General features: G+C 40.6%; 1 protein-coding gene across 3 annotated transcripts; it reads right to left on the bottom strand.

Moving 5' to 3' along the window:
- Positions 1 to 1,689: 1,689 nt before the first annotated feature.
- On the bottom strand, positions 1,690 to 18,692 carry smarca4a (SWI/SNF related, matrix associated, actin dependent regulator of chromatin, subfamily a, member 4a). 3 transcript variants are annotated; one of them, XM_057015715.1, is made up of 34 exons: positions 18,553 to 18,692; positions 17,549 to 17,783; positions 17,050 to 17,182; positions 15,687 to 16,130; positions 15,252 to 15,350; positions 14,918 to 15,173; positions 14,398 to 14,524; positions 14,102 to 14,275; positions 13,706 to 13,879; positions 13,468 to 13,635; positions 13,318 to 13,380; positions 12,996 to 13,126; positions 12,821 to 12,884; positions 12,565 to 12,677; positions 12,327 to 12,474; positions 12,047 to 12,210; positions 11,883 to 11,949; positions 11,237 to 11,347; positions 10,910 to 11,152; positions 10,706 to 10,819; positions 10,518 to 10,625; positions 10,287 to 10,373; positions 9,558 to 9,604; positions 9,315 to 9,481; positions 8,973 to 9,136; positions 8,514 to 8,741; positions 6,595 to 6,672; positions 6,298 to 6,516; positions 5,959 to 6,221; positions 5,767 to 5,872; positions 3,350 to 3,451; positions 2,972 to 3,101; positions 2,736 to 2,875; positions 1,690 to 2,265 (listed from the first exon to the last, which is right to left on the bottom strand). In XM_057015715.1, the coding sequence occupies exons 2-34, from the start codon at positions 17,768 to 17,770 to the stop codon at positions 2,233 to 2,235; spliced, it is 4,887 nt and encodes a 1,628-aa protein (XP_056871695.1). In that variant the 5' UTR covers positions 17,771 to 17,783; positions 18,553 to 18,692; the 3' UTR covers positions 1,690 to 2,232. The 3 variants fall into 3 exon arrangements, with proteins under 3 accessions (XP_056871695.1, XP_056871694.1, XP_056871697.1); XM_057015714.1 differs by having other exon boundaries at positions 18,520 to 18,666; XM_057015717.1 differs by having other exon boundaries at positions 17,050 to 17,128; positions 18,520 to 18,666.
- Between the last annotated feature and the right edge of the window lie 2,851 nt (positions 18,693 to 21,543).

Below are 21,543 nucleotides of genomic sequence, written 5' to 3'. Positions count from 1 at the left end.
CCTCGAGAGGAGGGAGGGGAGGATCTTCTGTTCTTTAGGTGGTTGGCAAACAACTTGTACAGTCATGGCCAAAAGTTTTGAGAATGACACAACTATTAATTTATACAAAGTCTGCAGTTTAAATTTTTATAATGGAAATTTGTATATACTCCAGAATGTTATGAGGAGTGATCCACTCAACTGCAATTATTTGCATAGTCCCTATTTGCCTTGAAAATGAACTTTATCACTAAAACCACATTTCCACTGCATTTCAGCCCTGCCACAAAAGGACGAGCGAACATAATTTCAATGAAACACAGGTGTCACACACATTAACACAGATGTGGGTGTTCATGAGGACAAGGCTGGAGATCAATCTCTCAGGATTGAGTGACTTGACACTTGTTCCTCATCTGTTAGTCATGGTTACCAGCAAGGAAACACGTGCAGCCATCACTGCATTGCACAAAAAGGGCCTAACGGGGAAGTTTATTGCAGCGAGTAAGATTGCACCTCAGTCAACCGTCTATAGGATTATCAAGAACTTCAAGGAGAGAGGTTCAATTGATGCCAAACAGGCTCCAGGGCGCCCAAGAAAGTCCAGCAAGCGGCAGGACCGTCTCCTGAAGTTGTTTCAGCTACGGGATCGGGCCACCACCAGTACAGAGCTTGCTCAGAAATGGCAGCAGGCAGGTGTGAGTGCATCTGCACGCACAGTAAGGCGAAGACTTTTGGAGGAAGGCCTGGTGTCAAGGAGGGCAGCAAAGGAGCCACTTCTCTCCAACAAAAACATCAGGGACAGACTGATATTCAGCAGAAGTTACAAGGACTGGACTGCTGAGGACTGGGGTAAAGTCATTTTCTCTGATGAATCCCCTTTCCGATTGTTTGGGGCATCTGGAAGAAGGCTTGTTTGGAGAAGACGAGGTGAGCGCTACCATCGGTCTTGTCTCATGCCAACAGTGAAGCATCCTGAGACCATTCATGTGTGGGGTTGCTTTTCGGTCAAGGGAGTGGGCTCTCTCACAATCTTGCCTAAAAACACAGCGATGAACAAAGAATGGTACCAGAACGTCCTCCGAGAGCAACTTCTCCCAACCATCCAGGGGCAATTTGGTGATAAATCAAATGGTCAATAAAAGCTTTTGATACTTCTAATTGCTTCTAATTGTATGTCATTATACCATAGAAACATCTGGCAAACACCTAAAAACCCTGAAGGAACAGACTTTGTGAAAATGTAATATTTATATATTCTCAAAACTTTTGGCCATGACTGTAGGTGCTTTACCGCTACCTTCTGGACTGGAGCAGAATAAACTAAGGTCTCAATCCTATTACCAAGTCCAGTTATTTGTAAAAATGTAAAAATCCCCCTAAATGCAGCATCATCTCAATTCCACCCCAACAACTTTGTGGAAGTAAACAATACTTTATTTTAGGCGCTTTCTGTGAATCTCTGTGCCTGGTACCTTGGACACAGGAAGAAGACATGTTCCACCATTTCCCACAACCCACACTGTTCACAATTTTCTTTATGTTTCTGTATCAAAGGGTGCTGTTTAATCCCCTGTTCCCAAATCTCATTCATCATGACATCTTCCTCCTTGTTGCTAAAAAAGGTTATTTTTACTTTTCATGTCTGAAAAATAAAAAGGCAATGATTTGATTGCAGTGTTAATCTTTTTAAAGAAGGAAGGCTATAGGTCACTTAGGGATGCTTTTATTGTACTTTTTTTAAAGTCCAGTGACACTGACATTAGAAACTGGTCCTATTACATTTCCCATTTACAAACTAGGCCTAAGAGGGAAAGGTTGCAGGATGGGATGTATCATAAATCCATTTGAAGTTTAAATTAAATTGAGAAGAATGAAGACATGAGTACATTTCCAATGAAAAACATGACATGCGTTACCACATAATTGATTCCTGGGCAATACACAACATGAAATCTGACAAAATCAATACCATTTAAGTAATTGTTTATAATCCACTATCTATAGGTCAGGATCTAATTCTGCCATTTACAGCTTAAAAAAAAAAGAACATGCTCAAACTTGGGGAATAGATTAAATATAGAAGTGAATGATTTAAATTCTATACTTTGAGGTTGTTACACTAAAAATCAGCTCATCTAGATTGAAATTGGGCCTTCACCATTAACCAAAACTCTGCTTTATCTAAGTAAAATGTGTGAATTCCAGCCAAAAGACTCAGTAGGTTGTTGGTCCAATCAGGAATGCCTCACTTTAATCCTCCTCACTGCCACTGGCCGAATGCTCCTTAAGCAGATAAAAATGTTTAAGTTAAACAGAAGCACAAAGAAAATAGTGGCCCTATGCTAACTCAAAACATCTTATAGCTTAATACATCATTAGTTGCAAAGAGTTAAAATATGAAGATGATTCTGGAGCTGACAGTAGTCAAAGCTGCTTTGCTCTGCTTAACCCTAGATGGGTTGTTAGCTTAAATGAGAATGGTAAAAAAAAACTTTTGTAAAATTACTTCCAAGTTTCATTAACTGTTAATAGAGCAATATCATATGCTTTAGGTAAAAAGTGGTATAATACAATGCAAATCAAAGAACATGAGCTCAGGAACATCACAGGATGAAACAATAGAGAATCACATTGGTCAGGCATGAAGAGTTTCTGGCAGCACTGAGATTATTTCAAATTCTAATAGCAAAATAAAATATTCAAATGATACAGATGAAAAAAGATTGGAAGTAACAACAAGATTTTATCCTCACCTCTTCCTGATCCTCCTCGGTATCGTCATCGCTCACCACTGGTTTAGCTCGAGCACCACGGCCCCTCCTTCGATGGACTTTACTTCCACGTTCGCCTTTTTCTTTTCGGCTCAGTTTGATCTTCACCTTCACTGAACGGGCTAACATGACACAGACACACACACACAGACACACACACACCTCCTTACTTGTTTTGTCGAAAGATTGGTTCAGGCAGAAACAGCAGTGCCACTCACATTCAGACTCTGAGCCTTCATCTACATCTTCCTCCTCCTCTTCACTTTCATCTCCTTCACTCTCATTCTCCTCTATTTTCTGTCTCACACTTGTGAAGACAGACTGCAGCACAATGGAGTCCTCATAGATCTGAAACGTTATTTATGATAAAGCAGATATGATATTTCAAGGATGGGAACTCTACTGATAAATGTAATTGATAGACAGATTGTGAAAAATACTCCTCTATTTTACTTTTTCTAAATACTGTAACCCAAAATCAAAAGTCCATGACCTAAATAAAGCTATTAGTCAAAACCTTTGAGCTTAAATAGCCAAATTTCCATTTCTAAAAATATTATTCTCACTGATAATGTAGTTATGTGGGGACGACTCACGAGAGAACCCTCCAGGTTGAAAGTTTGAGCGTTTTGACACAACAGCATTACGTCCTTTTCCAGGTCATTCAAGCTGCGGTACTTATGGCTTCGGATCCTCTCCTGATGGTAAATGAAAATCAAAAATGGTCAACATGTATTAAAGCAATCATGTGCAGTAATATGTTCATCTGCAAATACATTCAGAATTGCCTAGGAATTATTTTCCATCTACCTTCCAAAATGTTTTCAAATGCAACAAAACACCATGTGAAGTTTGTAGAAATTAAATAATATTGACAGCTTCAGACTGGCTTAAACAAGGCAGGTGAATGGAGGTGCAAGATGCTGCAAATGTTTTCCACCAATTGATATCTGTCAGAAAAAAGCCCCACCCCTTAAGAATTAAGAATCTTTAATAGAACAAAAAGTAAATGCTTTTTGAATATAAGTGCTATCATGCCATGAGAATACAGAAGAACAATTTTAATGGAGGGTGAATTTTCACAACCAAAGAAAGTTCCTGCTCTACAGGATTTTAGACAGGCAATACTTTGTAATAGGTATATCGCGATCAGATCGTTTTGGAAACATACTGCACTAGAATCCGCATCGCCTACTATTAACTATATATTCAATATTTCTATAAAAAATGAATATAGAGTCTTAATGATGCGACTAGCACTTCTCAACTGTATATTTCCATAAGCCCACTCTCTGCAAATGTGTAGTGTTTACAAATGGATGTATGGACAACGTAACTTTATTTTTTGATAGATCCGTGATCCTTTAATAATTATTTGATCTGGAACATCACTTGGTACTAAAGCAGGTTGACTCACATTACACAGAGGCTCTGAAACAGAGACAATTTTGATTTCTGAATGAATCGCTTATCTTTGGCATATTACATTTTTTGCCTGCCGGGTGCACATGGCCTGTGCAGTTGTAGTTGAAACGTTGCAAAGTTTCATGAGCCACACCTAACCTCTACCTCTGCTCTTGGACCGGCATACATCAGGTTTTAGTATGGAATTCCTTTTCGGACAACTAAATGATTTATTGCTAAGAAGCACCGGTGTATTTTGTAGCCTGTTGCCAATGGTCAGAATGCATGAATCTTGACGGTCCAGGCAACCTCACAACAATAATAGTTAATTGCATTTGCGCAATACAGATGATCTGCACACTGACTGAAGAATCTTCCTGTTTACATAAAGTTTATCTTGTGATGGCACCTTTATAGTAATGTGTGCAGGGAATTTCTGATTGCATGAGGAAAAAAAAGCAGTTTGCGGCAAGAGCTTGTTTATTAGCCTGTCCAACTGCAGTATATATGGGTTACGGTTAAGGTATACGTGGCCAAGACTTGGAGAATTTCATCCCACCCAACTGGTATGGTTTGGCTCAGTGTCAGTGGGTTGGCCAGCTCTTACTGTAATGACCCGTGGCTAGGAATCCCAGTGTATGTAGGCACAGGCAGGGCATGGCTCCTGGCCATGTAATGCTCCAATTGTAGCTCCGTGCACAGTCCCACCTAAAGCAGCTAATGAATCAGTCATTTTCTTGAGCTAAAAAATCCTCTATGTCTAAGTAAAGTCTTTCTGTGCACACTGCTCCATTGACAATAAATTCTAACCGCAGCAACGCTGCCATTTTTATCGGTGTTTTCTGCACCATTTCACACTTACTTTGGTATCTACAGTGGGACCTCTACTTACGAAATTAATTGGTTCCAGAAGTTGTTTCGTAACCTGAAAATTACGTAGAGACGCGTTTTCCATGTAAATGCCCTATTCCGTTCCAAGCCTCCAAAAATTCGGACATATTTTTTTTTTTATAAATCATAAAAATGCATCAAAACATGTAACAAATACATGTTACAATTAGATTACCGCACAATAACTGTAGGAATTCAGTGCAAGGCTTCTCCAGGAACAAAATGAACTTTATTATAGGCTAATCTTACATTAGCCATCATTACTAGCAACGAACGTTAACATTTGTGGTAACACCGCCATCTAATGGACAAACATACGAACACCCACAATAAATCCCGAAGACGACGTAGAAGACGCTGGGATACACACAAACTTGTCCCTCCTAGCCAATGGGATTACAGGAAGATGCTAGGCGATAGCCAATGGCAGAGCAGCTACAAGCATGTTTGCGTTCGCTAAACTCCGCGAGCTGCGAGTAGCAGCGGTAGCATATTTTTGTTTTTCGTATCCTGAAATCTCTTTCGTAACGAGGAAATATTTGAGACATTTCGTAACCTGAAAATTTTGCATGTAGAAAAGTTCGTAAGTAGAGGTCCCACTGTACTTATATAATCGCAGAGACTTGAGTCTTAATTGTTCATCATTTCCCCTTGAAAACATTCATATTTCATTTCCCCTTGAAAACATTATGGACGGGCAAAAAATTGCTGGGCTTACCTTGATTTTTCTGAAGTCTACTGGTTTGCGAATTAGCTCATAGTACTCAGGGAGCTCCTTGCGAGATGGTAGCTGGATGAATACTTCACTCAGCTGTCGACCATTACTGATAGGACAAAAAAAATGAAATGTAAAATCAACACCGATTTCACATAATCTAATTTGTCATATACGGCCTGTAAATCTTCTTACCCATCCTTGTATTTGATGACAGCATCAATAATTTTCTTCATCTTCTTGGTGAGGGACAGAGGATTGGGAGAGAGTTTCTCAGCAGGTGGACGACCTCGTTTCTTGGTTTTTTTCCCCTCCTCATCCTTCTCCCTCACTCGACTGCTGCTGGAGCTGGGAGTGGCAGGGCCCCCATCATGGTCTCTGTCCCTCTTGCGTTTTCTGGAAGTCTTCTTATGACGCACTTCTTCTTCAATGTCTTCCAGGTTTCCCTCCTCAATGGCCTGCCAGCAAGGAAAAAACTTCATTAGGCAAATTAAAAGCTATAGCTTTTAACAACTACGTGTGACAACATCGGACCTTCAGCCACTGTTTCTCAGTCAGAGAATCGCTGTAGTCAACTTCTTTGCGTTGCCTAGAACCTCGGCCAAACATTTTCTCCTCCTCCTCTTCGCAGGTTAGCCTTTCCACTTCGGCATCATCTTTAAGAATCCAGCTTGGTAGATCATCCTCCTCCATCAGACGAGGTTTTCTCTTAGGATTGCGGGCCTCCTCGCGGCGTCGGTCCAGATCCATGCGCTGGAGCAATTGTGTTAATAGTTTCTTAGAAATTCTATTAAAAAATTATCTGTAGGTGAGAAAGTGAACTACACAAACCATAAACTGCTCAAATTCCTCTTCACTCCTGGCTATCATCTGATTGACAGTCTCATCATCAGGGACCTCATCCTCCTCCTGTTGAATGATGCCAGACAGCAGACAACCATTTACAATGAAATTGCTTATATTCTCTAAATCAAAAGGACAATTTAAGACAAATTTCGGGCTACTTTGTGACCAAAAAAAGAATACAACCCCCACATTAAATTACATGCTGAAGGATACACTTCAGTCACAAAAATTCCACTTTTATGTACCGTATTTTCACGACTATAAGGCGCACCTAAAAGCCTAGAATTTTCTAAAAAATCTACGGTGCACCTTTTAACCCGGAGCGCCTTTTGTATGGATTACGGTAATATTGGGTTAATCGCGGCTACCGTAGTCAGTAGGCGTGGCCGAGGTAACAGCAGTAAATTCAGTCCCAAACCATTTCTGTCTGTAAAGACCCCAAAATGGCTCCTTGCAAGAGACGCGCTTTTGACGCAGAGTTCAAACTGAAGGCTATCAGTCACGCAGTTGAACACGGAAATAGAGCAGCGGCAAGAGAATTTAACGTGAACGAATCAATGGTGCGGAAGTGGAGGAAGCAACAAGACGACCTGCGCCAGGTAAAGAAGACTCAACGGAGCTTCCGAGGAAACAAAGCAAGAAGTGGATTAACAAAGGAACTCCAGCCGCTAGATATTGGTGTCAACGGGGCATTCAAAACTAGACTGCGAACTGCGTGGGAGCGGTGGATGACGAACGGCGAACACACGTTCACCAAGACGGGGAGACGGCGCCGAGCGTCATACGTCACTATCTGCCAGTGGATCGTAAATGCCTGGGCATCGACCGTGGTCCGAGCTTTCGGGAAGGCAGGGATTGTCACTGAAATGCCAGACGACACCAGCGACACCAACCCTGATGACGACTTTGACGAGACGGAGCCGGCCATGTTGGACGCCGTATTCGCACAACTGTTCAATTCGGACACTGAAGAAGAGGAATTCGAGGGATTCCTGGATGAGGAATGAACTGATAAAGTGAGCTTTACGTGTTTCTTTTGTGTGTTTACAACTTAACAAGGCTGGTCATACTGTGAATATGGACATTACCGTTTGAACAACGTTGTTATATTGCTATTGCTATTGCTTTGCACTACTTCGAGAGTTCGAGTTACCGTATATTGTGTTTGCACTAACGTTTGATTTACCGCAACGGTACTACGTGATAAAAATGTTGCACTAAATCGAAGATTTATTAAACTCCACTATCCACTTGTGGTAAAAATGTTGCACTGCCTGTTATAACTCGCTGTTATTAAAGGAACTGTGTTACGCGAAAACACTACGTCACTCGGGAAAAATAATAAAACAGCTGTTTATTCGTTTTGGGAGTGAATAGAGTTGTGAGAACGACGGTTTGTATTCTATTAATAAAGTTTGACTGACTTATCTGGCTGTTTTATTGACATTCCTTTTAGCGCAGCTCGATCTAGTGAACGCGTCATGAAACCACAGGCACTACGCAGTTTCTATGCTATGCGCCTTATAACACGGTGCGCCCTGTGTATGAAAATATTTCTAAAATATGCTGTTAATTGAAGGTGCGCCCTATAATACGGCGCGCCTTATGGTTGTGAAAATACGGTACAGGGAATTGCATTAAAACTTTTTGTAAGATACAGAAAAAAAAGGTTGAAATTTATAAGGACATATTAGATCAAAATTAATTACACTCAATAATTCAGAGACCTATGTCTATACCAACAGCGTTTGCCTACATATGTGATATTTTACATGTGATATTGCTGCAGTGACATTTACTCCATCTGTTTCTGATCCAATCTTCAAGTTAAGTGCTGCCGATTTAAAAATACTATAAATGTGAAACATATCCTTGGTCCCTAGTACCACAAACAATTTTCCGACCTCATCCTGCTCCTCGTGCTCCAGAATGGCCTGTAAAAAGGCCCGGCGCTCATATCCTGAAGACTTCTGGTCAAACATGCCAGCTTGGATGACCTTCTGGTCCACATTCAGTTTGTACTTTGCAGCAGCCAGGATCTTCTCCTCCACGCTATTGACTGTGCACAAACGAAGTACGCGCACCTCATTCTGCTGACCAATGCGATGTGCTCTGTCCTGAGCTTGTAAATCCTGTAGAGGTGCACAAAGAGATGTCCAGGTGGAGGTCAGGTAAAAATGCAGCATTTATGATGTAATATTTACTCAAGTTGCACTTAGTAAATGTGAAGTAATGAAATTTGATGACAAACATATTGGAAAAAAATTGCAAATGAACATAGCTAACATAATACTTATGATACAAAGAAATGTTGGGACAACTATTTAGCTTAATACATCTGACGGATGTCAATATATTCTTACCTGATGAGGATTCCAGTCACTATCAAAGATGACTACTGTGTCGGCAGACTGTAGGTTTAGGCCAAGACCTCCAGCTCTGGTACTGAGCAGGAACACAAAGTAGTCAGAGGCTGGGTCATTAAAAGTCTTCAACAGCATACCGCGATCCTCTGCCTTAGTCGTTCCTACATGTAATATAAAAATTACTCTTTTAAAAAAAAACAACAAAAAAAAACAACAACAAAAAAACAACACAACGCTGTATTCATTATAATTTACTGAAGAAAATATTGTCAAGAGTATATCAAGAGAGAAAACAGTTTTGTAACAGTGTTAGCTTTTCAAACCACTATAATGTCTCACCATCCAGACGCAGGTACTTGAAGTTACGATAGGCAAAATAATCTTCCATAATGGTCATGAGGGTGGTCATCTGACAGAAAAGTAGCACTTTGTGGTTGGTGGCCCTAAGTTTAGGCAGGATGCGATCAAGCAGCTCAAACTTCCCAGAAGAACGGTACAGATCTGGGCTAAACAGGCAAAAGGATCAATGCGAGTTGTGACTTTTATAGCTGTTGTAAATAGATCAATGGATAAAAATCTTACCCTGTTACAATTCCGCCAGTATACCCAAGATGCTCTGAAAATGATTCCTGTTCAGCAAAAAATTATATATATTTTTAATATATATATAAATATTGCAAAATCTGCTCTTTGATATAGCGTAAATTCTGCACTATAAACGACTACATTTTTCCCATGCCTTGATGCCTGCGGCTTATAGAGTGATGCGGCTTAGTTATGGATTTTAACAATTTCTCCAATCACCCTCCAATCACTGGGACAAATAGTTTTCTGAATTAGAATGGATATTTACGGCCCCCAGAGGGCGCTCAAGCAGCATAAGCGCAAGGTGAAGAGATAAAGTAAAGAGCAGAGTAAGATGCTAGTTTAATTGTGCTTTGATCAGTCTTTTTGCACTTCATGTACACAACCTCACCATGGATAACACATGAAGAGATGCAGCTTTTAAGTTAAAGACTTACTATCAACAGCCGGCAGGCTCGTTTTTAACCGACATGTTAGTGTAATGTAATTTTGTTGCTGTATTACAGCTGTGTTTAGTAATTAAACATTTAAAATGATCTGTGTACCATAAAGATCTCATGATTCAAAGTGGCCACCTGCGGCTTATAGCCAGGTGCGGCTTATACCTGGATTTCTTTCTTATATTTTAGTAAATTTGGGGGGTGCAGCTTACAGTCAGGTGCGTTCTAGAGTGCGGACTTTACAGTAATAGTGGAGAGATAACTAGTGAGTAAGCTTGTTTGTTACCTCAATGTGTTGAAACATATAGGGGTGGTTGCAAATCTTTCTCAGTTGCATAATAGTGTTCATCAGTGTCTTTGTACCACCTTTTCCCTATAACAATGAAAATATTAAAAATTATGTCAGTATGTTCACTTTTCCACAAAATCAGTTTACATTCATACATCACTTACATATCCAGAATTATTTGAGAGTGTGTGAAAAAGCACACATTTTGTTTTAAACATTTGTTTTTACCTTCTTATCTTTCTCTGACCCATCAGTGAGCAACACCCCTTTAGCCTGCATGTGTCTGTACAAAACTCTCTGCAGGGCTGACATGTCACACTTAATGACATATTCCACCTGTAACAGTCAATGCCAAAAATTAGCATTAATTCCAAAGAAAATCTTGATCAAAATGGATAAAACATACTGAGACTGACCTTCTCAGGCAGCTGAGCCTCAACTTCTTTTTTTAGTCGACGTAGCAAAAATGGACGGAGAACTTTGTGTAAACGTCGAATGATCAAAATGGTCTCTTCTTCATTCAAGTCAACCTTTGTGAAAAACATAATGGTATATTGAGAAACTGCAATTGTTATATGCAGTTAAAAGAAAAATTAATTTAAAAAAAAATAAAAAAGTACCTTTTCTCCCGTCATAGCAAATGGAGCATTGAACCACTGCTCAAATGTGCTGCAGCTCTTGAAAATGGTGGGCAGGAGAAAATTTAAAAGAGCCCACAGTTCTGGAAGCTTATTCTGTAGTGGAGTGCCTGTAAGCAGCAGACGTCTTGGGGCCAGGTAGTGTGTGTTCAAGACTTGAGTAAGCTTACAGTGATGGTTCTTCATACGGTGGCCCTCATCCACAATCATGTACTTCCAACGGAGCTTTAGTATAAATATTGAAACAATAAGAACATTGAACAAGAAGCATACAATAACACATTTAACTGACAAATCGTGTTACTGTACCTTTGCTAGTACTTGTTTATCTTTAATAATGTATTCGTATGTGGTCAGTAGCACATTGAACTTCCCACTCCTCAAGATTGGAACAAATGCTCGACGAGCAGCTGGAGAACCCTGAGAACAAAAAGCAGTACTTTCAGTTACAACATGGTGCTCTTTTAACAATTTGCAAAAAATGTGATTTCGGTGCAAATAATCATATATTCAATTCAAATTAATTTTCCATTTTCTTCTTTGCTAAACTATACAGTACTGAACTACAGTTTAAATATTGTATAGGCCGTGTACACAACTGTATTTACCAATTTCTTTTAATGCATCACTTAATCAGCGATTGTTATGATAATCAACATTCCAGAAAATGCTTGGACCAGGTAAAATGAATGGTAACATTTTCTAGAAATCCTGATCTATGGATGCAATTGTTTGGTTTCTTTAAGAATTTAGTTTTACACTCTCAAATGTTTATCAAACAATATCTTTGTTATACAATGTGCTCAACATTTGGTTAAGTAATGCATTTACTTGAGTATATATTTGGGTTGATTTTACAATAGTGATATTACTTTAGACTACTGTAATATGTGACTGCACAAATTATATATATGCATGAAAAAAGATTTAAATGATGTAAAACAGAATGACTGACCTTGTATGAGACTTTGACAACAGATGGTGCCCACTTATCAAACTCATATACCCAGTTTGAAAGAGTGCTGTCAAAAAAAAAAAAAAGGCACATTTTAGTACAGAATGAAAATATAAACATGATAAAACCACCGTTTAGTTTTAACTAGTCTGCCTATGACTTACGAGAGTGGCACAATGATAAGAAAAGGTCCGTTGAGACGCTTATACTCCATGAGGTAAGTGATGAGGGCGATGGTCTGGATCGTTTTGCCAAGGCCCATCTCATCAGCCAGAATGCCATTTAAATTGTTGTTGTAAAGGGACACAAGCCACTCTAAACCCTTAATCTGTACAGGAGCAATCATAGACAGGCAGCCCTGATTAACATAATGCTATACTAACAACAACAACAACAACAACAACAACGTGATTTTACTGCAAATCATGTTTTTGAATGTCACACCTGATATTGCTTGAGCTGCCCATTGACCAGAAGTGTAGACTGTTTTTCAACTTTCTCAGTAACAGCATGTGCCACAGCATAGTAGGAATTCAGGCATTTGTTGAAACTTGCATTGCTGTACTCATCATCTACATCCTGTTTAGCATGTCTGTAAGAGGATTAAGAGATGATTTACAGTAAGAGGAAAATTAAAAAAAAAAAAAAAAGTACAAGAAAGGGCCCTAGAATTTCCTCATACTCAATAATGTGCTGGACATCCACTTCAGACACATCTTCACTGTCAGGGTCAGGTATCTTTTTCTTTTCCTCTGTCATTGCTGAAGAAGGTTGAGGCTGGTCTTCCTCTTCATCCTGTTTAATAAAATAAAGCAGTTACATAAATTCAAGATTCAAGAGTACTTTATTGATCCCTTTAGGGGGTGTCCACCAGGGAAATTAGCAATTTGCTGCAAGTGTTCAATATTGACTACAATGAAGCCAGCAAGGTTGTATACCTCCTCCTCTTCCTCCTCTTCCGAACCACTGTCTTCACTGTCTGAGCGTGGAGCAACCTCATAACTGCAAGAAATAAAACTTTGCCTGTTAATGCGCAACTTAAACATTTGTTGTAAAACAACAGTGTTTACTAAAAAAATAAAAAAAATATAAAAACAGTAAGATGTGACTGACCCTGGGTTCATTTCCAGCCAGGCTTCTAGCTGACCAGCTTTAGGGGCCTCGATCCCAGTCAGGATCTTCCCACTATCCACATGAATGACTTTTACTGGCAGGTCACTCATTTGACTGGTTTCATCTAAAGGCTTTTGTAGACAAATATGGTGTTAGAAAAGAAAGTCAAACTTACAAATGAAAAAAGAAATGTGGGACCAATTTATGGTAAAATGAATTTAAAAATAATTCTAAATAAAAGTGATATTTCATTATTGTAGTAGGGCTAAAGATATCACCACACATTAGTGCTCATTAAACTTGTAACAATGTCCAAGTTCACCTCTCCATCAGGTCCGAGAAGAGCAGTAGCACCACTACTACTAACTTCAACAGTTTCTGTCTTCTAAAAACAGGAAAAATTAAAAAAGATATAAAGATATAAAAACTGCACAACAAAAATCAAACAGAAGGAACACCACCAAATAATAACCTTCTTTTTTTTCTTTTTTTTCTTCTCTTTGAGAGCTTGTGCAGCTTTGTGGGCTCGCACCAGCTCAGTGAGGTTGGCAACATATTCATCAGTCTGTTGCAATAGATAGGCCAGACGCTTGTCTTTCTTCTGGTCAATGAGTTTACGGTAGCCCTCTTCATCTTCAGCCTAGGACACGCAGAGCAGACAGTTATAAATGACATACAGCTTACTTATACATTTTTCTGGCTTCACTCACCATTAGCCTCCGCATTCGCTCCTTCTCAATGCGCTCATTCTCTTTCTTCTGCTCACGCTCAGTGTTGGCATGATAGGTAGCAACAGCTTTGGTTGCTTTCTGAATTTTTGCTGTAATGGAGCGATGGTACTCCTTAAAGTCCTTGGCATGCTGAAGAATACTGTTTAGGTATTCCTATGCAGAACATAAAGTTTATTAATACAACTTTTGCAATGTAAAAAATGACCAATTCAACAACTAGTATTTCAACAAATACTGCACTGGAGAAACTACATTGAGGCAAGTCGGATAACAAAAATAATATTGAACCATGCACCAAGATATTAGTTGAATAAATTCTGATAGTTTAAATCTGAACATAAAGAGAATATCAAAATGAGTAAAATCATGACAAACCTGGTGTTTTTGACGACGCTTGCGCTCCTGTTCGATCTTCTGCTGTTTTTCTAATTTCTCAGTAATGCGAGCCTCACGTAAAGACTGTCGTTTACTGCGCTTGTAGGCCTTAGCGTTAAGGGCAGTTTCCAAAGCAGTGTCACGACGCATGCAAACCACCACCTCCTGGCGCAGCTACAGTATGGGCACCAAACAAGCAAGTTAAAGTGAATTTACTTCACAATGCCAGACAAATGGGTTCAGTGTGCATATTTTTGGTTGGCCTTGAAGGAATCCTTAGAAAAGATCCTGGTTACCTGTCTCTGAAAGTTAAGCAGCCTCAGGGCCTTGAGCTCTATGGTAGCTTTGGTGCGCAAATCACCAGGCAGAGAGCCAGGAAGATTCTCAAGCTCCTGGATACGATGAGCAATTCGAGCCTGTAGCCTGCAGAAGTTGCATTAAAAAATCCACAATCCTTCACTTTCCTGTATAACGTGTCCAAATAACAACAGCCTAAAATCTTTAAAATGTCACTATGAACAACAGAAATAAAAGCATCAAACAATAACTTTTAAATTAAAAATAACTGTCATCAAATTGCATTTATCCCACATTTAACTAGCATAGAGGGGAAAAGAATAAAGGCAATCTCTCTTTTCTTGACCACTATATCTCTTCTGGGGTCACAGATCAGTGCTTTTCAGCCCAGTCCCCTAAAGTCTGACTTACCAACTCTAAATATATATAAAATATAAAATACAGACACTAAAATTAATTTTATCTGAAGAAGTTAATTTAAGTTAATTATAGGATTCATTATCATTCATTAATCCTCACCTGTATTCCCTTTCCTGTAAGATCTCCACTGGGTCCAGACCACGAGGCTTTTGTATTGGGGTTATTCGGTTCTGCTTCGGGTGAAGCATCATAGGAGGGGGCAAGGCAGGCTGTCCTGGGGAATGTGTCTGAGGGGGCATCACTGGAGAGGCTGCTGGGGGCACAGAAGGGGGAGCAGGTGAGGGTCTGCCAGTTGGTTGAGTTGGAATCAGTTTCTGAGGTGGGTTAGATGGGGTAGCAGCATTCACCACTGGTCCTAAAAAAGAAAAGCCAAACTGTAAACTATGTGGTTACATGTACACTAATGCGTCACAAGACTTAGGACAAAATTTACCGTCAGACCAAGATTTAGGGGGTCCATTGATAGCCTGACCTGGCATAGCTGAGGGAACACCTGCAGCTCCAGGAGGCACAATACTGGCACCTACCATACCTAAAATTACAAACAAAAGAATCAGCTTCACACACAAAAAATAAACAATTAATGCAAATGCAATACCGTACTTTATGTCATATATGCAGATTCGTGCAACGTAAATGTTAACAATTAGAAAGTTGCATTTTGTCTGTCTTTGTTCTAAATGCAACACAGAGATCTTTTACATCCTACACATAAGCCAGTGAAAATGTACAAATCACAACTTTGTGCTGTAACATAGTCAGACAAACCACAACACAAACCTAGAATACCTCCTAAACACAAAATTGTCAAAAGAAAATCATTAATGTTTTTTTCTATTATGCTGTAAGGAGACTTGAAAAAACTCACCATGTGGTCGGTTGTAGTTACCCTGAGCTGGACCTGCCCCTGCCCCTGGTCCCCCTCCTGGCCCAGTAATGGGGGGCATATTAGGCATCTGCTGTTGCTGCATCCCAGGCATGGGCCTCTTCCCTTGCACAGCCATCTGCAGGTGTTCTGGTAATGCCTGGCTCCGTGCCAACATCTTGTAAGCCATGATCTGTGCCCTGAGCTGGTGCAGCTGGTTCTGATTAAAAGGAGTGGGACCACCTGTGCCACCTCCCACACCCCCAGGACCACCTGAAGCTGCAGGACCACTGCGGTTAAGTTGGCCTATACCATGATTAGGGTCCCCACCACTTTCCAGAGACCCGGAACCTGAGCCAGAGGGACCTCCTGACATCATAGGAACAGACAGAGGCCCGTTGGCTGGGACAGGGCTAGGGGCATGTTCTCCCACGGGAGATGGGTAACCTGCAGGAAATATACACAGTAAGCTCGTGAAAATATACTTTTGCCATTGCTGAAGATTTAAGAGACATATCTTGACTTAACATAGTTTACACATTAACATTCATATTAAACTAATTGTCCATCTTAGCCACTTATCCGAGTATTTCTTGAAGAGAACATGCATCCACCAAACACAGTGTTAATGTGATTAAAGCTAAAAGGGAGCACTATTAAGTCAAAAATTAACAGAATAGAACAGACCGATTATTAGATTTGCTCAATTGGGAAATAAGTAATTAAAGTAAGTTTCAAAGATTAAAATTACAATAACTCACGAGTTTTTTTTGTGTCGGTTGAAGCCGCAATAATAATTCAGGGAATATAAGATAAATGAAATTTATCATTTTAAATACATAACTTTTTAGACAAACCAAATTAATTCAAATATAAGGTGAGGACTCCGTTTTCCGTATATTTCATGAGACATATTGAGAAGCACAGTTTAAAAAAAAACAACAAAATATTCAAAAATGATCACCCTTCACAATTAGAAAATACTTTTAGGTACCTCCCACTCACCAGTTTTTAAGACAGCATGCATAGCTAACGTTCTAAATTATACAACAACCCTTATTTGACTAGCATCCTATCTATCTCCAACTGTTAAAAGACTGAAGAGTAGCCCAAAATCAGAGCAGTCTTAGAGACCAGTAATGTCCTTTGGATGCAAATGAGTTGAAGTTATTTAAAACAAGCGCATGTAACTTAGTAATCGCAAATTATTGCTAGTCATTGCTGTTCTCCAATATCGATCATTGTATAAAGTAACATGGTACGGCCTCGCCAAAAATGTTCAGATTTTCAGCACTGGAAAAAACTCTTTATGTTCATCCGTTTACCTGCCAAATGTAGACTTTTAAACAGCCATATAATGCGTTACCTTGTGAATGTTGGTCCATTGGACTTGGAGGTGGTCCCATCCCACTATGCCCACTGGATCTAATGCCTATGCCTTTCATCTGCGTATAACGGGAATCATCAGTCATTCCCTTCTCATTCATGGCATCGATAGGCTGAGTAAACATGAAACATGAAATTACTAGCTAAAGAAAATGACACTTTTCAGGTGTGTGTGTGCGTGTGTGTGTGTTGCACGAGTGGGCAACGATTAGCACCGTCACTTTAAAAGAAGGTCCCAGGTTTGAATCTCCTTGGGGTCAGCGTTTTTTCTGTTGTGTTGTGTATGTATGTTCTGCCAGTGTCTGGGAGGAAGCTGGAGCACATGCACAGTCTAAAACCATGCATTTGGGGCAACACTAAATTGACCTGATATGTCACTGTAATCAATCTCTCTCTCACTCAAACAGGGGTGGAATTAATTCTAACAATAATATACATTATTAGAATGACAGTCAAACAAATGTTTTTGGTTTTTTTACTTTGTGCATCTGGTGCATTGGATCTTGAGAATATCCTGTTGGTGCCTGCGGAGGGTGGGGGTGTCCAGATCCAGGAGGTACAGGGCTTGGGCCCATCATGCTGTGGGCCGAGCTAGGAGAGGGACCTGGACTTGGCCCTACTATGCCACCTGGAGATGGTCCTGGACCTGGGGAGGGTCCAGGACGAGGTGTCCCTCCCATAGGGGGATCCGGGGTGGACATCTCTCAAATAAACCTGAAAATGTGACAATTGTATTGTGAAAGCAGGTTGTAACATTGAAATAAATAAAATACAATCTATTGATGAAGCATTGAATGACCAGCAGTCATCAAAGTTGGGTTATTACGTGTAGATAGATTTAGCTGTGACCATGTGTATACATCGCACTGAATTCTAATCGATATATATAAGACTTCACACATATTGCTCATATCAATTAGAATTCAACAAGACTAGACTGTGTCTGTGTACATACACACACAATAAAATATATATATATATATATACATACATACACACACACACACATATATACACACACACACACTTTTTTAAATTTAACGTAACAAAGAACAGTCGTCAGACAAACTTAAATATTAACATTGGTGTCGACCATCTCTTCCATTTTACCGAGCTAGTCTTGTTAGCCTAGCCGTCCACAGTTTCTCAGAAAAAGTCATAAAATACATGTTTCGAGCACACTTGCTACATGCGAGAACGAGTTAAAAATTACATCGTCTCCTTTGTTGGTGATGATCCAAAGCTCTGCTTGTAGTGTTGCCATTAAACACATCTCCACAAGCATGTTTCATTCATTGCAGTGTCGCGCTATAGCGATAGGGATTCGATGTCGGTGTCCTTTTGTTGAACAAAATATCTTGTGAAGTACATGTTTTCTTCACTGGAGGACAAAACATGGATACAGCACGAAAACTCTACCGGCCTTATCGGAAAATTATAAGAAACTTACACAAGTGTCGATAGTTGATATTTGAATCCTCACCGATTGTAACGTTTGTAGTTTTCGCCCGAGCCAGAAACAAAGACCGACGAGCCTTGCTCGGTTTTTTCCTCCAACCCCCCTCTCTGCACGCCACACAAACGACCCGGAGGACTCGGCAGCGCCCCCTCTCGTGCAGGCTTATTCCTCTCCTTCTTTTTCCTCTTCTGTCTGGTGGTTGGCACACAGCTCTTACGCGCATTACTGCCACCTTCTGGAATGGAATATGGAGCCGAAAGCAGTGGTTCAGCGAGTTTCATATGCTCATTCACCGAACACTTCTTTACTGAAAAATAAAAATGATTTTTTTTTCTCCCAAATTCAGGTATGGTTATATATATCTTTATTGTCTTTAGTCTTATTTTACTGTATTATTGTTATTTTGTCTGCACTGCACGCGACAAACACCAAGTCAAATTCCGTGTATGTGTAAAAACGTACTTGGCAATAAAGTCCTTCCTTCCTTCCTTGGCTGCTTCAACTTATATTTCATATTTTATTATTCATTTTATTAACCACCTGGTTTACATTTATCACACTCAGTTTTACTGCCAATATTTTGAACATATCCCAGTTTGCACCCTCACATTTCTATCTTCCTCCTCCCTTGTTTTGATCCTGTACACTTTCAGTTTCTATACATATACATATTGGGTAATGATTACTACCCACTGTGCTCCTTCTCAACACTTCCCAACTCGGAAGTGTTTAAGTGTAAAGTAATTACTTTCCCTACCAAGATTTGTGGCACCAACATGAGGTCTCTTGATGATTCTGTGCCCTTTTTCAAATTCAGACTTGTACCTACACCAGTATTTAAACAGACGAGGCCTTTGTCATTTAAAATTTCCTCTATTACTTTCCCATTCAAGTCTTCCTGGTCCCTCCACATTGTGTTATTTGCATTAAAGTCTCCACATGCTGCTGTATGGTTTCCCCCACAGTTACAACATTTATCTGGGTTATTGTTTCCACATTATCCATACAGATGCTCCCCACACATCTTCCACACCTCTGAGTCCCCCTTATACACTGCAGCAATATGGTGATAGCTTTGGCATTTGTAACACCTATTAGGAGGTTAAACATATGCTCTTGTCACGAAGAAACTGATCTATCAGCACCAACGTGCGCTCTACTTTTTTTCTGAATGTTTGAAGGTGTTTGACCTCATTGACTTTTTCCCCTTAGTCATTTTTTAAAATCTCTTCCATGTATTCTACCATGGAATTTCTCCAGAAATTACTTCTCTGTCACGAGTACCCGTTCCAACAATTTTTTTCTACATGTGCTTTGTAACTATATATATAGAGTGCTTTATCTCTTTGCCCAGTATTCTTGCACTTCAAAAGCAGGCTGCCGTCTCTTAATACTTTAGCTACTTCAATGTCTCCAAGTGCCTGGGTAGAGAGAGAAGAGAAGGGGGAGGAGAGAAAATGGCAGAGATCAGGGAAATACATTATATTAATTAAAATAAATTAATAAAATAAACTCAAGTTGAGTGGGTCAGCGGAGTGGAACAGAGTTCTGACTTCAAGTGGGCGTCCTCCTCCTTCCCTTCCATCTTTATGTGGTACAAAAGGTTCTGCATGGACAATGAGTCCCTTGTCAAAATAAGACTCTAAGACTTCATTTTGACGTGTGTTGATTGTCCCAAACCCCGCTTTGACATCCTCAGTGCATATTTCTGAATGTTTCTTATTCTTTAAAAACTATAACCTTTGTTTCTGCTGTTTATCATTGGGAATTACAGTAATGGCACCAGAGATTCGTGTAAAACAGTGATATCATCAGAATGTTGCATCAAAACATCCAACTGAACATTTTTCTCATCTCCCATGTGCTCTATGAGATATGAGAATGAGCACTTTATTTCATTTACCTTTTCCCTTTTCGGTTCCTTCTCAATTTATTCAATTTTAATCATCATGGCCTTTTCAGTGACGATGATATTTCTCGTTTCATTTCGTTTCGTTTTCTGCCGCTTATCCGGATCCGGGTCGCGGGGGCAGCAGCTTCAGGAGGGATGCCCAGACAGCCCTCTCCCCGGCCACTTCCATCAGCTCTTCCAGGGGAACCCCCAGCCGCTCCCAAGCCAGGCGAGAGATGTAATCTCTCCACCTAGTCCTGGGCTGGCCACGAGGCCGCCTCCCGGTGGGACATGTCCGGAACACCTCTAAAGGGAGGCGTCTGGAAGGCATCCTAGCCAGATGCCCGAGCCACCCCAAATGACTCGATGTGGAGGAGCAGCGGTTCTACTCCGAGCCCCTCCCTGATGTCCGAGCTTCTCACCCTATCTCTAAGGCTGAGCCTGGCCACCCTGCGGAGGAAACTCATTTCAGCCGCTTGTATCCGCGATATCGTTCTTTCGGTCATCACCCAGCGTTGATGGCCATAGGTGAGGACTGGGACGTAGATCGACCGGTAAATCGAGAGCTTTGCCTTCCGGCTCAGCTCCTTCTTCACCACGACGGATCGGTTAAGCGCCCGCATCACTGCTGACGCCGCTCCGATCCGCCTGTCGATCTCCCGTTCCATCCTACCCTCACTCGTGAACAAGATCCCGAGATACTTGAACTCCTCCACCTGGGGCAGTACCTCCTCCCCAACTCGGAGAAGGCACTCTACCTTTTTCCGAGCGAGGACCATGGACTCTGACTTGGAGGTGCTGATCCGCATCCCTGTCGCTTCACACTCGGTTGCCAACCGTCCCAGCATTTGTTGGAGGTCCCTGTTCGATGGCGCCAGAAGAACTATGTCATACGCAAAAAGCAGCGACGAGATCTTCTGCCCACCGAACTCGACACCCTCCACTCCCCGGCTGCGCCTAGAAATTCTGTCCATAAAAGTTATGAACAGAACCGGTGACAAAGGGCAGCCCTGGCGGAGTCCAACCCTCACTGGGAATGAGTCCGACTTACAACCATCTATTCGGACCAAACTCCTGCTCCTTTGGTACAGGGACTGGACGGCCCTTATCAAGGGACCTTCCAC

This window comes from Takifugu flavidus, chromosome 18 (genome assembly GCF_003711565.1).
Source record: "Takifugu flavidus isolate HTHZ2018 chromosome 18, ASM371156v2, whole genome shotgun sequence".
Lineage (NCBI taxonomy): Eukaryota > Metazoa > Chordata > Actinopteri > Tetraodontiformes > Tetraodontidae > Takifugu > Takifugu flavidus.
The sequence above is the reverse complement of the archived record's forward strand: the minus strand, read 5'-3'. Positions and strand labels throughout refer to the sequence as shown.

Excerpts from the sequence above, each read along its gene's own strand:
- smarca4a (XM_057015715.1), bottom strand. The coding sequence starts at position 17,770 with ATGTCCACCCCGGATCCCCCTATGGGAGGGACACCTCGTCCTGGACCC. Across the intron at positions 11,153-11,236 it reads ATAAACAAGTACTAGCAAAG|CTCCGTTGGAAGTACATGAT; the intron begins GTACAGTAACAC and ends TTTATACTAAAG. Across the intron at positions 2,266-2,735 it reads CCGAGGAGGATCAGGAAGAG|GAGCATTCGGCCAGTGGCAG; the intron begins GTGAGGATAAAA and ends TATCTGCTTAAG.